A 15,604-nucleotide genomic window follows, 5' to 3' on the forward strand; every position below is an offset into this window, starting at 1 on the left:
TGACGTGGTTAGTCCAGGCCCATAATAACGGTAATGATAATTCCCGAACGTTTGGATTTAAGCATGGTAACCCGAACGTTTTAGGTGGCAAATTTAGTTTGCGTGAGATTAGGAAAACATGGCAATTTTCTGATAAAAAAACCAAAAAGGAGAAAGTTGCCATCCCTTACGAACTAAAGTTACCATGTAAAAACGTTCAAGACAAACTGCTCAAAATCCGAACGTTCGGGAGTTATTGGATTCCCATAATAATCGCAGGGGTGCATCGGCCGCGCCCGGCGGCCCCGGTCCACGACCACTAGACGGCGTTCCGCGCGGCCGTCGACAACCGCGGTGGAGCTGCCGGGGGGAGTCCTTGGGGGCCTCCGTCCGCGCTGTCCGCGCCGAGCACGTGCGTGCGTCATTCCTGCTGGCGTGCGGCGAGTCCCGTCCAAGGACACGGTGTTGAACGGTCGGTCGAGCATGGTCATTGAAACCCGAGTTGCAAGTTCGCGGGCTCTATTTTGCAACTCTGTGGACATAAATGAACACGCGTTGCACGTCCATGAATCTCCGGTGCAATTGACCATCTAGCTTCTTCAGTCCCTTCCGTTCCGCCGGTGCGATCTTCCATCGGACCAGGGGCTTGGCAATATATAGCAAGTTGGCAAGTTGATGATCTGGTTATGTCGACAGTTCGCACTGCCATGTCCACCGGCGGTCAAGTCAGTCTCCCCTCCCGTCTCCTTAAAAGCGACGGAGGAGGTTGCCATTCACTCCAAAAATGGAGGAGTCTGGATCTCACCGCCACATCGTCCTCGTAACCCTGGCCCTCGTTGTCGTGCTGCTCGCGCCGTGCGCCGCCGCGTACCCGTTGCTAGCGTGCGGCTCGACGGGCGAGTTCACGGCCAACAGCACGTACCAGGCCAACCTCGGCATCCTCGCAGCCGCGCTGCCGAAGAACGCGTCCTCCTCCCCGGACCTCTTCGCGACCGGCGCAGTCGGCGCCGTCCCGGACCAGGTCTCGGCGCTCGCGCTCTGCCGCGGCGACGCCAACGCCACGGCCTGCTCCGGCTGCCTCGCCGCGGCCTTCCACGACGCGCAGAACATGTGCGCCTACGCCAAGGACGCCGCCATCTACTACGATCCATGCGTCCTCTACTACTCCAACACCCCCTTCCTCTCCTCCGTCGACAACGTCAGGTCCAGGACGCAAATGAACGGCCAGAACGTCACGTCGGACCCCGGCCGGTTCAACCGCCAGGTGGCCGCGCTCGTGGACGCCACTGCCGACTACGCGGCGTACAACTCCACACGGCGGTACGCGTCCGGTGAGGCCGACCTCGACGTCGACAGCGAGTTCCCCAGGGTCTACAGCTGGGCGCAGTGCACGCCGGACCTCACGCCTGCGCAGTGCCGCGGTTGTCTCGCCGGCATCATCAAGGGAATGCCGCGGTCCGCGGACCGCGTCGGGGCCAAGTTTCTTGGGGTCAGGTGCAGCTACAGATACGAGATATACACCATCCTCGGCGGGCCGGTGATGGTGCGGCTGGCTGCGCCAGCGCCTGAGCCCGCCGTAGGGCCAACGGTTCCGACTCCAGCAACCCTCGCCCGACGAGGTGAGCGTGAGTCCCATGGAAGGCTTGCTACTTGTTCATCCTGTTGACATTAAGCAGCGAATTATATATATTTTCAATATCTAAATAGCTAGCCCTCACTAACTATTTCTCTTAACATGCAAGCATACCACGTCATGGCATAACATGCATGAGAAAAAGCGCACCCTCACTACCATATGTCTCTTAACATGCAAAAAAGTCACTTCATCATGACATGCATTAAAAAGAAAAATCTCAACATGCAAACACAAATGAGAGTTTTCATTCTATTATGCCATCTATACTTAATAAACATTTTACAACTATATAGTAATCAAACATAATAACTTATAAGTATTCTAGTTTCAGTTTTTTATATTATTATTTCAAACATGTATGTTTCATACAACGAATCACATTGAAATATGTTTAAAATATTTCCGTAACAACGTGTGAGGTATCATCTAGTATTTTCAATGGACGGTAGAAGAAACTAGTAGCACTAGATGATGTTGAATGGAGTTTTTAGTCTAATATGACTCTATGCATATATTTACAGAACAAAATTGATTGCAGCAACTATTAGCTACCAGCGCCATCTTTCTCAGAATACATATCTTGAGCCGTTAATTACTCTGGCATCTATCTACAGGAAAATGGGGAAATAAGACGGTAGTTGTTCTAGCAATTACGCTGCCTCTAGTTGTTGCAATTCTAGCTATCACTGCTGTTTGTCTCTGTTATTCGAGGAAGGGGAGGACAAGACGAGCAAGCAGTGAGCAACCACCTTGTACGTTGTCTTACACTTCTTTTTCTTTCTAGTTTGATTGAGTCTTTTTTTTGACATTTTTTATTGAGTCACTTAGATGTGTAATATTTAGGGCATATCTAAATGTGCTTTCGCAAAACTGTTAAGAAAATATACTTCTTATTAGAAAACATCGGTCCTGAAACATATATATGGTGCCTATATATAATGCATCTCTATGGGCTCTCTTCCTGCTTTTTTACAGATTCGGCTAATAGTGAGGACATTGTAAACATTGATTCACTTATCGCCGATCTACCAACATTACGTCGTGCGACGGATAACTTTGCCGCTGCGAATAAGCTTGGAGAAGGAGGATTCGGTGCAGTTTATAAGGTACTCCATCCGTTTCTTTTACTTTGCATATAAAATTGGGTCAAAGTCAAATTAAACAAAGTTTAATCAAATTTATATCAAAAAACAACAACATCTACAATAGTAAAGTGATATGGCATAAAAGTTAATTTCATGATGCATATAATAATATTGATTTCATATTGTGAATATTGATATTTTTTTCCTATAAAGTTAGTCAAACTTTACAAAGTTTGATTTTGACCAAATTTTATAGGCAAACTAAAAAGAAACAACCAGCCCATACCAATTCATTACCATACTCTTTTGTGCTACGACAACTGATCATGGCTACACTTATGCAGGGAAACCTTCCTGATGGCCGGGAGATAGCGGTGAAGAGGCTCTCCAGAAGTTCAGCACAAGGAATAGGAGAGCTCAAGAATGAACTTATTTTGGTCGCCAAGCTTCAACATAAGAATCTTGTCAGGCTTGTTGGCGTATGCGTGCAAGAACACGAGAAACTGCTTGCCTACGAATACATGCCCAATAAAAGTGTTGACACCATTCTTTTCGGTAATAGTTCCAATCATTATTTCAGCACTAGCATATTTTGGTTGTAAAACTGAACCTCACCGATTCACGATTCTCCTGTTCAAATGCCAGATCCAGAGAGAAGCAAGGAGCTAGACTGGGGAAAGAGATTGAAGGTAATAAGTGGGATTGCTCGAGGATTACAATATCTTCATGAGGATTCGCAGCTGAGAATAATCCACAGGGACCTCAAAGCGAGCAATGTTCTGTTAGACTCCGATTACACTCCTAAGATTTCAGACTTCGGCTTGGCAAGGCTATTTGGAGTAGATCAAACAAGGGAGGTGACAAACCGAGTTGTTGGGACATAGTAAGTATGGTTCGATTGGTGTGATGATACACATACGGTGTGCCAACTATAATGACATTATGCTCCTGTTAATTCATTGCAGTGGATACATGGCCCCAGAATATGCGGTGCGTGGCCAGCTTTCTGTAAAATCGGACGTGTTTAGCTTTGGCGTTTTGATGTTAGAAGTGGTGACAGGAAGACGAAGCAGTTGCTCCTGGAACTTCGACGAGTCTGTCAATCTCTCAAGTCTGGTAAATTCCCTACTTACCCTGGTCTTGAACTATTAACTTCAGTAAAAATACTAAGTGTTGCTAATTCGATACAGGTATGGGAACACTGGACCATGGGTACAACTGCAGAGATCATAGACTCATCTCTGAGAGGCCATGCCCCAGGAAACCAGGTAGTGAAGCTTTTTCACATCGGCCTGCTCTGTGTCCAAGATAACCCAGCAGATAGGCCTACGATGTCCACTGTAAATTTCATGCTTAGCAGTAACACTGTGTCTCTACGGTCTCCATCGAAGCCATCATTTCTCATGTGCATGAGCCCTACTTCTTCTGAGTCGACCCGTATGCCAGGTATGGCATCACCAAATGAAGCTTCAATCACGGGGCTTGAACCAAGATGAGCAAAAGGATGACAAAGGATAATTGGGTTGTTGTCTTCAAAGCCCTACTACTGGAATTTTTTGCATTTTTGTCCATTCATTGAGACAATTTATTATTTTTTGTGAAGTAAACCAGCTCAGTGCTTTAGATTATATGTTTGTAGTTTTGATAAGTTTGGAACAGAAGCTAAAGCCCTACTTGTTGAAGGAAATATGCCCTAGAGGCAATAATAAAGTTATTATTTTATTTCCTTATATCATGATAAATGTTTATTATTCATGCTAGAATTGTATTAACCAGGAACTTGATACATGTGTGAATACATAGACAAAACAAAGTGTCCCTAGTATGCCTCTACTAGATTAGCTCGTTAATCAAAGATGGTTAAGTTTCCTGACCATAGACATGTGTTGTTATTTGATGAACGGGATCACATCATTAGAGAATGATATGATGGACAAGACCCATCCATTAGCTTAGCATAATGATTGTTTAGTTTTATTGCTATTGCTTTCATCATGACTTATACATGTTCCTCCGACTATGAGATTATGCAACTCTCGAATACCGGATGAACACCTTGTGTGCTATCAAACGTCACATCGTAACTGGGTGATTATAAAGATGCTCTATGGATGTCTCCGAAGGTGTTTGTTGGGTTGGCATAGATCGAGATTAGGATTTGCCACTCTGTGTATAGGAGAGGTATCTCTGGGCCCTCTCGGTAATGCACATCACTATAAGCCTTGCAAGCAATGTGACTAATGAGTTAGTCACGGGATACGGGATGATGCATTACAGAACGAGTAAAGAGACTTGCCGGTAACGAGATTGAACTAGGTATGATGATACCGATGATCGAATCTCGGGCAAGTAACATACCGATGACAAAGGGAACGACGTATGTTGTTATGCGGTTTGACCGATAAAGATCTTCGTAGAATATGTAGGAACCAATATGAGCATCCAGGTTCCGCTATGGTTATTGACCGGAGATGTGTCTCAGTCATGTCTACATAGTTCTCGAACCCGTAGGGTCCGCACGCTTAACGTTCGATGACGATTTGTATTATGAGTTATGTGATTTGATGACCGAAGTTTGTTCGGAGTCCCGGATGAGATCACGGACATGACGAGGAGTCTTAAAATGGTCGAGAGGTAAAGATTGATATATAGGACGATGGTATTTGGACACCGGAAGTGTTCCGAGTGATACCGGGTCACCGGAAAGGGTTCCGGGCAACCCCCGGCAAAGATATGGGCTTAATGGGCCAAGTAAGGGAACACACCAGCCCCCTATAGGGCCAGCCACAATTCTAGCATGAAGTAGGACTCCTGCTTCCTTCCCCTCCCCCCTCCTTCCTTTCTCCCTTGTCCAAATATGGTAAGGAGGGGCCGAATTGGACTAGGGGCCCAAGTAGGATTGGGCGTGCCCTAGGCTGCCTGCCTCCCTCCCCCTCCTTTATATACGCGGGGAGGGCACCCCTAGAACTCCATCAATTGTTCCTAGCCGTGTGCGGCGCCCCCCTTCACATTTAACACCTCGGTCATATCGTCGTAGTGCTTATGCGAAGCCCTGCGCCGGTAACATCATCATCACCGACGCCACGCCGTCGTGCTGACGAAACTCTCCCTCGTCCTCAAATGGATCAAGAGCTCGAGGGACGTCATCGTGTTGAACGTGTGCTGAACACGGAGGTGCCGTACGTTCGGTACTTGGATCGGTTGGATCGCGAAGACGTTCGACTACATCAACCGCATTACTAAACGCTTCCGCTTTCGGTCTACGAGGGTACGTGGACACACTCTCCCCGCTCGTTGCTTCTCCTAGATAAATCTTGCGTGATCGTAGGAATTTTTTTGAAATACTACGTTACCCAATACTTGTATAGCAGTTATGCATTGGAAATAGCCAAATACCTCGGCAATTAATGGAGAACTGGGTTTGGAGACCGGCCTCCAGGTAGCCCTTCAGTTTCTTTTCTTGAAAAAATTGTTTCTGGTACCCAAACTATTTTGTAAAAAGTATACATATACATATATTGTAACATCCCAGATTTAGAGGTCGCGCACGAACGCGCGCATCTCCACGACGGTAGCGAGCGCGACGACGGTGGTCACAAAGAGCGCGCTGACCAGCGCACCGTTGCCGAGCAAGAGGAGCGTGACGCCGGCAACGGCGTGGGGCAGGCGCAGCGCGGCGAAGAGCTCCTCGAGCGACAAACAACCAAAGCAAGCCAGGGGAACAAACAACCAATGAAAGCATGCATAACTTTACGACGGCCGACGTCAACAAGGGCATTCGTCAACCTCACGACGGCCTACGCGGCGCGCGAGCTACGCCCTGCACGGACGTGGCTGGAACCGGTCGCTCGGCAGCTGCAAGATCATCAACATCGGCGCCGCGTACATACAGGTAACGAACGTGCACGCACGCACAAGCCTCCTCCGTGTCGTCGATGCATGCATGCATTCATGCGGTTTGTTCTCTGGCACCATGAGCCGTTGGTCTTTGCAGGGCAGGCAGAGGCTGGTGACGCACTTCAGCCGCTCCACCTTCGCGTGCCACACCGATGAGTACCTCCCAGCCGTCTTCTCGCCGCCAAGCGACGGCGCCACCGTCCCGCCCCCGGCTGAGCCTAGGCACTTCGGCCGACGTGTCCCTCCGCGCGTCCCCGCCGTCGAGCAGCTGGCATGGGTGCGTCTAGGCGAGGCTAGGAACCAAATGTGCACCTTGAGAACAAGTTGCAGGATCAAATAATTCACTTTTGCAAGTTTGAGGACCAAACCATCACATGAAGAACAAGTTTAAGGACCTGCGGTGCTATTACCTCAAATCGCATCAACAAAGAAATAGGGACAATAATGAAGTGCTATAATTAAGGACATTCAACTAGTGAGATCACAAAGAAACAAGATTTGCATTTTCAACATCAATAAGCTACCATCGTTGATCGTTCCATCAGTTTCAGTTCTACGCTTGGCACCATCAGCAGACTGCATGCAGTCGCGGATTAAGTACAAAACACACGGATTAACATGAGTTTCTTCACCACCATCCTCAGATTGACTCTCATAACCACACCATTTTCTCCTGAACGAACCTAACTAACAAAATACTTATCGCTAGCTCTGACTGATTGATCAAGACCGCTTCGAAAGCTCTCAAAAAGATAACCATGGAGGATGGATGGATGGATGCAGTAGTAACACTAACAAACTACCGTCAACTGAGCATGCACCTAATTAGAGGAAAGAAAATGCTAGATCGATTAGAGCTTGGCCGTCGTCATCCATGATCTTGGCGATGCCCGCGCTGGCCGGTGGGGAGCTTGATGGGGACTAGATGGACAGGTCCGGCCACCCCATGCCCCAGAAGCCGTCCGGCAGCGCCTGCGACACCCCCGGCGCCTGCTGCGGCAGAGCAGGGACGTGAGCGTGGGCCATCGCCATCCCCGCGCCGGCGCCGCCAAACATGAAACTGGTGGCGAAGTTGGGCAGCAGCGGCGCGGGCGGCGCGAGCAGGGAGCTGAAGCTGCCGCCGAGGTCGAGCAGGCGGCGGTCGGGGTCCACCGCCGAAAGGGACGGCGGCAGGAAGGTCAGCTCGTACTGCTGCGGCTGCGGCGGCGGCGGGAGCAGCGGCAGCGGGAGCGGCGCGGGCGCGGAGACCGAGAGCGGGACGACCGGCGCGGCCTGGGAGGAGGCGGCGGCGTGGTGGGAGTGGGAGTGGGAGGGGCGCTTGCGGCGGACGGCGGCGGGGCTGCCGTTGGGCTTGCGCGTGCCGCCGCCGACGGGCACGTTGCGGAGCGCGCCCCCGCGCGTCCAGTAGCGGCGGCAGCCCTTGCAGAAGTGGCGCGGCTGCGAGAGGTTGTAGTTGTTGTAGTAGCAGAACTTGGTGTCTGTGGACTCGCAGCGCGGGCAGGGGCACTGCGCCAGCCTCTCCGGCTCCCCGGCCCTCCTCACCCCGCCGGACGCCGGCGCCCTGACGACCACCTCCTCCCCCTCCAGCTGGTCCATGGCAGTGATGCGAACCATCGCTCCAAGAAACCTACACAACCTAAGCACTCCTGGATGATGGTAAGCTTGCAAGAAGAAGGCGAGGGACGGTGAGCCAATATGTAGCGGGGGGAGCAGGAAGAAGACAATGGAAGTGGTGGGGTGGGGGGTGCAGGACGACAGTGGGAGTACGACGGGAAGCAGCAGCGGCTCTGGTGGGGTGGGGTGGGGTGGGGTGGCAGGGGAGGGGCAGTTTGAACAGGAGTGGGGGTCTGAGACTTCTATTCTGGGGAAACGGACAAGGGCGCAGCAGCGGTGAGCGAAAGGCTGTGGTTTGTCCCGGACGGGCGATCCGTTGCTCGCCCTGCCGTGCCGACCGGCGGTGCTCAGCATCTCAGAGAGAGACTCCAGTCAAAGACGAGAGGTGGCATCCTGCATGCGGCTGGGCATCTTGCTGCAGCCCTGACCTATCTATCTGACCCTCCCTGCACCCTTTGATTCCCTCTCCTGTTCATCTCTCTCTCTCTCTATCCTCTGCGTGGTTTGCTCTGGGGACCGGGCATTGCCAAGCAGCTCGCACGTCGGAGCATGCAGGACAAAGTAACGTTGGGCATTCATGTAGATTGCAATAATGTGAATAGCGCAAACACGAAACATCTGGTTACTCTTTTTGTGCAGTTGTTATTTTTAACCCCCATTCCGTTTAGTTTCTCGTAGAACTGCACATGTACAAGTGCATGGCAAGTTTCTTCCTCTTGACTGTTGGTGAACTTTCGTTGCAGCAGCTCGGAGCGATGAATCTAGACCGATGTTGATCGGTACATGTCGGCTGGACCGAGGCTACTCCTTGCTGTGCTGTGCAGTAGGAGTGGTGCAACGGTCTGCATCAAACGGGTCGGGTCGGGTCAGGTCAGGTGAGTCACACGCTGCGAAATTGCGGGATGCCTTGGTGACCAATCCTCCTCATGTTTTGCCATCATCAACAAGCTAGGCATAGGGTCTAATTATTATTTCAACACATCAGTCTAGGATCAGTTTTAGGCCCCTGAAAAGTCGCGATGAACACCGAACTAGTCTACTCCTCGAGTGGTACCTATTCTTTTCACACCGTCGATGAACTTCCCCGGCGAGTGGTTTCCTTGAGATGCATGACGAGACACCCTAGCCTACGCTTGAAACGGTGGGCTACATGTTGATAGCTGCTGCAGGCGTGTTCGACACTCTGAAACGGGTGGGCCCTGCACACCGATGGGTCATTGCTTGCCGTCATTGCCATTGCCTGCAAATTTGATAAATTTGACCTATAGACGAAATCAAATCAAATCATAGAATGAACTATCCGTGAAACTATTTCATGCGGCTGACTTTTTATGTGACGCCCGACATGAAGGCGCCACACTACACTGTGCAACGCCTCATAGATATGCGCTACACGGCCAACGTCGCACCCGTGTGATCAAAAAATTACTAAGTCAGTGTGCAGCGCCTGAGAGTTAGGCGCCACACTATACAGTGTATAGTGTGGCGCCTAGCTCCCAGGCGTTGCACTAGTGCAGCGCCTAGCTCTCAGGCGTTGCACTAGTGCAGCGCCTGAGAGCTAGGCGCCACGGGTCAACGCCTGAGTGCAGCCCCTCCTTGATGCAAAACCTGCATGCACGCAGATGGATGGACTGAAGGAAGGCGCTTCATGATCGATCCCGTCGACACGCCAACAAGCTGTCAAATCTCGAGTCCGATCGAGGGAGGGAGACGGAGGCGTGTCGCAGCGGCAGGCCGGCAACGCAGGCGCAAGCAAAACCCAGCAGCCACAACCCAGCCCAGAGGCCACGGCTTGACAGCGTGGGGACCCTAGGCAGAGCCGGGTTACGTAGGCGTCAGTGCAGGACGGGAAGCAGCTGGGCGGTCTGCGCGCAGTGCAGAGGTGTCAGGCGGAGGCGGGGTTTGTTTTGGACTGGGCAATTGCAGCGGACCGGCCGCAGCATGCACTGTTTGTCCCCTTGCGTGCAACTCCAGTGCGGCACCGCTACCCGCGCCTGCCTGCCACCGCCGCAGGAGGCCGAGCCGGGACCAGAAGCAGCCACCGCGAACGGCCTCCTCCACTCCCCTTGCATGCAGGCCCTCCCTTGGTTGGGTGCCTCTCGGAGCATCTGGAATCGACCGACGCCGGACAAGCCAACGCCCCTGTACACCGCCGGTCCATCTTTCAAATATTTCCAATGCCCTCTGCCCATTATTCCTAGCACTTTTTTGCATTTGTGCAAAGGGACATTATTTTCTACCGTAAGGATCGGATATAGTCTTCACGAGCATGGCTCATAGAGGATAGATATCATTAACAAGGTAACATCCCATGTTATACGTCTGTTGCCGGTATAATTGCACGTCGGAGCATCCTTGATGGTATCTCAGGTCAGGGGCTCCTCATCATGTCAGTTTCCTGGCCTCATGGGCCGGGCTCTGAATCCCTACGTCGGTTTCATCTTGTGCCATATTGGGCGGCCCATGGCGGATTATACGAAGACTCTCGAAAATCCGATGTACAATCCAAAGATACTAGAACCATGAAAAACTCTACCTCCATCGATGTAGCTGACTAGGACCTGTAACCCTAGGACCCCCGGTATGATATATAAGTCAGGGGTTAGAGTCATCGATAGGACAACACATAGTTCCTTGGTATTGATCTGTACTTTATACATACCCCAACGCAATATACTAGAGCAGGAGTAGGGTATTATATCTTCCGTGAGAGCGCGGACCTGGGTAAATCCTTGCCCTTGTTACCATCCAACCAAGTCACCTATCTAGGATAACCTATCGACAAATCTGCAAGATCCTGCTCCAACAGTGGTGGCCCATGCAGGTCTTGCTAGGTGAAAGTCGCGGCTCAATGGGAGTTCAAATCAACGCTCGGATCAGTTCCTGCGCAACCTTCGTGTCAGGTCAGATGTTCGTCTTTGGCATCACTGCTACTTGTGAGGCGTTGGGATTTCCCCGAAGAATAAGGGTGATGTAGTATAGTAGCATAAAGTATTTCCCTCGGTTAAGAACCAAGGTTTATATCGAACCAATACGAGATTCACGCAAACAACGGTCGATAGTACCTACACACGCAAACAAATACTTGCACCAATGCGGGCAAGAGGGTTGCCAATCCCCTTGTACTCGTTAATTGTAAGGATTAATTCTGATAGTGTGGCGATGTCCATCGCGAGGAGGAGGGAGAGGAGGGTGAATGGGTTCAAGGACATAAGGCAACATCATGGGTTCAAGGAAATGACTCCGGATGACATCATATCCACTTTTCAACTATTCGAAGAATCCAAGGCAAATGCTAGAAAACATCTTGCCATGCATGGTACCTCTACATCGAAGATCAATCTTGCTTTGAAGGCTTGCCGGTGACGAGATTGAACTAGGTATGAAGATACCAACGATCGAATCTCGGGCAAGTAACATACCGATGGACAAAGAGAATTACGTATGTTGTCATAACGGTTTGACCGATAAAGATCTTCGTAGAATATGTAGGAGCCAATATGAGCATCCATGTTCCGCTATTGGTTATTAACCGGAGAGGTGTCTCGGTCATGTCTACATGGTTCTCGAACCCGTAGGGTCCGCACGCTTAACGTTCGTTGACGATATAGTGTTATATGAGTTATATGATTTGGTGACCGAATGTTGTTCGGAGTCTCGGATGAGATCACGAACATGACGAGGAGTCTCGAAATGGTCGAGAGGTAAAGATTGATATATAGGACGATGGTATTTGGACACCGGAAGTGTTCCAGAGGGCCCGGGTACATATCAGGTCACCGGAAGGGGTTCCGGACACCCCCGGCAAAAGATGTGGTCCTTATGGGCCAAGAGGAGAAATACACCAGCTACAAGGGGCTGGTGCGCCCCCCATATGGGCCGGCCTGAGGTGGAGAAGGAAAGGGGAATGGCGAAAGGTAAGTGAGGATTAGGATTCCCACTCCCTTCTCTCTCCCTCCTCTTTCCTCCCCCCTCCGACAAACATGGCAGGGGGGCGCAGTGCAAGGCAAGCCCCTAGGGGGTCGGCGGCCAGCCCTAGGGCGCGCCCTGGACTTACCCCTCCCCTCCCACACCTATATATATGTGGGAAGGGGGCGCCTAGCACACCCCAGACAATTGCCTAGCCGTGTGTGGCGCCCCCCCTCCACAGTTTACATCCTCGGTCATATTTTCGTAGTGCTTAGGCGAAGCCCTGCGGAGATAACTTCACCATCACCGTCACCACGCTGTCGTGCTGCCGGAACTCATCCACTACATCCCCGTCTTGCTGGATCAAGAAGGCGCGGACGTCCCCGAGCTGAACGTGTGCTGAACGCGGAGGTGTCGTATGTTCGGCACTCGATCGGTTGGATCACGAAGAAAGTTCGACTACATCAACCGCGTTGTGAAATGCTTCTGCTTACGGTCTACGAGGGTACGTAGACACACTATTCTCTCTCGTCGCTATGCATCTCCTTGATAGATCTTGCGTGTGCGTAGAATTTTTTTTGTTTTCCATGCAACGTTCCCCAACAACCCCATGTTCAAATCCTCCTCTTTTTACTCCGTCTACTCCTTGCGATGAGTATCTTGATGCGGAGGATAATTATGATGATGATGATATAGATGATCCTATGCTTGCTAACTAAATAAGTTCATGTGCTCCCTTAAAGGAAAGATGCTCACTATGTTTCGTATGCTTATGGAGATGGTGAGAAAGCACACCATTACCATCAAGGAACTCGAAACCCTCGTCACCGAGGAAAAGGAAAAATATGAAATCCTTGAGAAGAAAGTACAATATAAGGAAGCACGAAATGATGAACTATGCTTGAAAATTGGTGCAAACATTGATGTTCATGCTAAAAAAAATTCCTCCTTGAAAAAGGCCAAGAACTCTTGCAAGGAGTTGATGAATGATAAAAGTAAGCTTGTGGAATCTCATACTTCTCTCTCTAAGGTTGTGAGCTTCTATCCATGTCCCTCAAGACTAAGGAAGAGGAGCTCACTCTTCTTACAAAGAGCTTTGAGACGCTCAAACTTACTTATCTTGAAACTCTAGCCAAGGTTTACTCTTCACCTATTATCAATGTTGATACTTTTACTACTAACTCTAGTGGTGACTGTCGTGGATTTGTCACGACAGATGCCCTAGTGAAAGACTTAGGTGTGGAGCCATCGCAACTAGGTTAGCTTGAAGGGGTTGAACGGGACAAAGGACACAAAGAGTTTACCCAGGTTCGGCCCCTCTCAGCGAGGTAAAAGCCTACGTCCTACTTCTAGTAGTATTGCTTGAGTTTCGATTACAAGGGAGCGGGTACGCTTGACCTAGTTCTCGATTGCTTGTTTCATGAGTTAACCCGCCGCCGGATCTCACCTTTATATACATAGGTTGAGACCCGGAGGTTTACAGAGTCCCAGCCGGTTCACACAGCGTGACTGGCTCGGTTCCTAACTAATCTGGCCTTACAAGACAAGTCATCAAATGATGGCTTACAAACACAGGCTCTGGGCTTCTGGGCTTGCTCCCTTGAGTCGTCGTCTCCACATTTGTCTTCTTGCGCCTCTTGGGCCTTCTTCATGTTAAGTCGCCAACGGTGTAACCCGGCCCCTCCTGGGCGGGTCACACCTCGGGGTTATATCCCCAATGTTAGGCCCTAGGTTGGCTTGAACTGGTTCATGTCAATCTTCACTGTTTAACTTAGCAGAAATGTATCGCTGTTGAATCAGATCACTATAACCCGCCAGGACGTCACATACGCCGAATCATTATAACCCGCCATGACGTCATATGCATTAATTCCGCACAAGACTCAGGATATCTCTACGGATCTTTATCTTTATGGACTTTTCGAGAATCGAGGCACCCGCATCGTTTATCATAATCATTTTGCCTCCTCGATTTCCGCGCATGCCATCCTTTCACTTCCTTATAAATAGGGACAGGGGGTCCTCCTTATCACTTTTACCCCTGCCTCTTCCTCTTCGTCTCCTTCCTCGCGACGCCAACCGCAAGCCGAGCTCCGCCGCCGTGATACGTCTCCATCGTATCACCTTTTCCAAACATTTTTGCCCTTGTATTGGACTCTAACTTGCATGATTTGAATGGAACTAACCCGGACTGATGCTGTTTTCAGCAGAATTGCCATGGTGTTATTTTTATGCAGAAATAAAAGTTCTCGGAATGACCTGAAACTTCACGGAGAATATTTTTGGAATTTATAAAAAATACTGGCGAAAGAATCAAGGCTAGGGGGGCCACACCCTATCCACGAGGGTGGGGGGCACGCCTACCCCCCTGGGCGCCCCTGCCTCGTGGGCCCCCTGGTGCTCCACCGACCTGAACTCCAACTCCATATATTCGTGTTCGGGGAGAAAAAAAATCAGAGAGAAGGATTCATCGCGTTTTACGATACAGAGCCGCCGCCAAGCCCTAAACTCTCTCGGGAGGGCTGATCTGGAGTCCGTTCGGGGCTCCGGGGAGGGGAATCCGTCGTCGTCGTCATCATCAACCTTCCTCCATCACCAATTTCATGTTGCTCACCGCCGTGCGTGAGTAATTCCATCGTAGGCTTGCTGGACGGTGATGGGTTGGATGAGATTTATCATGTAATCGAGTTAGTTTTGTTAGGGTTTGATCCCTAGTATCCACTATGTTCTGAGATTGATGTTGCTATGACTTTGCTATGCTCAATGCTTGTCACTAGGGCCCGAGTGCCATGAATTCAGATCTGAACCTATTATGTTTTCATGAATATATGTGAGTTCTTGATCCTATCTTGCAAGTCATTAGTCACCTATTATGTGTTATGATCCGGTAACCCCGAAGTGACAATAATCGGGACCACTCCCGGTGATGACCGTAGTTTGAGGACTTCATGTATTCACTAAGTGTTAATGCTTTGGTCCGGTACTCTATTAAAAGGAGGCCTTAATATCTCTTAGTTTCCAATAGGACCCCGCTGCCACGGGAGGGTAGGACAAAAGATGTCATGCAAGTTCTTTTCCATAAGCACGTATGACTATATTCGGAATACATGCCTACATTACATTGATGAATTGGAGCTAGTTCTATGTCACCCTATGTTATAACTGTTGCATGAAGAATCGCATCCGACATAATCATCCATCACTGATCCAATGCCTACGAGCTTTTCACATATTGATCTTCGCTTAGTTACTTTTCCGTTGCCATTGTTACAATTACTACAAAACTGCTACTGTTACCTTTGCCACCGTTATCGTTACTTCCATACTACTTTGCTACTAAATACTTTGCTGCAGATATTAAGTTATCCAGGTGTGGTTGAATTGACAACTCAACTGCTAATACTTGAGAATATTCTTTGGCTCCCCTTGTGTCGAATCAATAAAACTTGAATACTCTACCCTCGAAAACTGTTGCGACCCCCTA

At 49.8% G+C, this 15,604-nt stretch overlaps 2 protein-coding genes across 2 annotated transcripts; one reads left to right on the plus strand and one right to left on the minus strand.

Annotated features, from left to right (window-relative positions):
• The first annotated feature begins 763 nt into the window (after positions 1–763).
• Positions 764–6,937, plus strand: LOC123077422 (cysteine-rich receptor-like protein kinase 6). Its single transcript, XM_044499698.1, has 9 exons — positions 764–1,598; positions 2,230–2,367; positions 2,591–2,721; positions 3,045–3,255; positions 3,346–3,583; positions 3,666–3,816; positions 3,891–4,146; positions 6,233–6,543; positions 6,695–6,937. The coding sequence occupies exons 1-9, from the start codon at positions 764–766 to the stop codon at positions 6,935–6,937; spliced, it is 2,514 nt and encodes an 837-aa protein (XP_044355633.1).
• Positions 6,938–7,039: 102 nt separating this feature from the next.
• On the minus strand, positions 7,040–8,286 carry LOC123077426 (dof zinc finger protein DOF3.1). The gene has a single exon (XM_044499705.1). It carries the CDS (start codon positions 8,209–8,211, stop codon positions 7,519–7,521), a length of 693 nt encoding a protein of 230 aa, XP_044355640.1. The 5' UTR covers positions 8,212–8,286; the 3' UTR covers positions 7,040–7,518.
• Positions 8,287–15,604: the final 7,318 nt, after the last annotated feature.

The sequence above is a fragment of the Triticum aestivum genome, chromosome 3D (genome assembly GCF_018294505.1).
Source record: "Triticum aestivum cultivar Chinese Spring chromosome 3D, IWGSC CS RefSeq v2.1, whole genome shotgun sequence".
NCBI classification, from domain to species: domain Eukaryota; kingdom Viridiplantae; phylum Streptophyta; class Magnoliopsida; order Poales; family Poaceae; genus Triticum; species Triticum aestivum.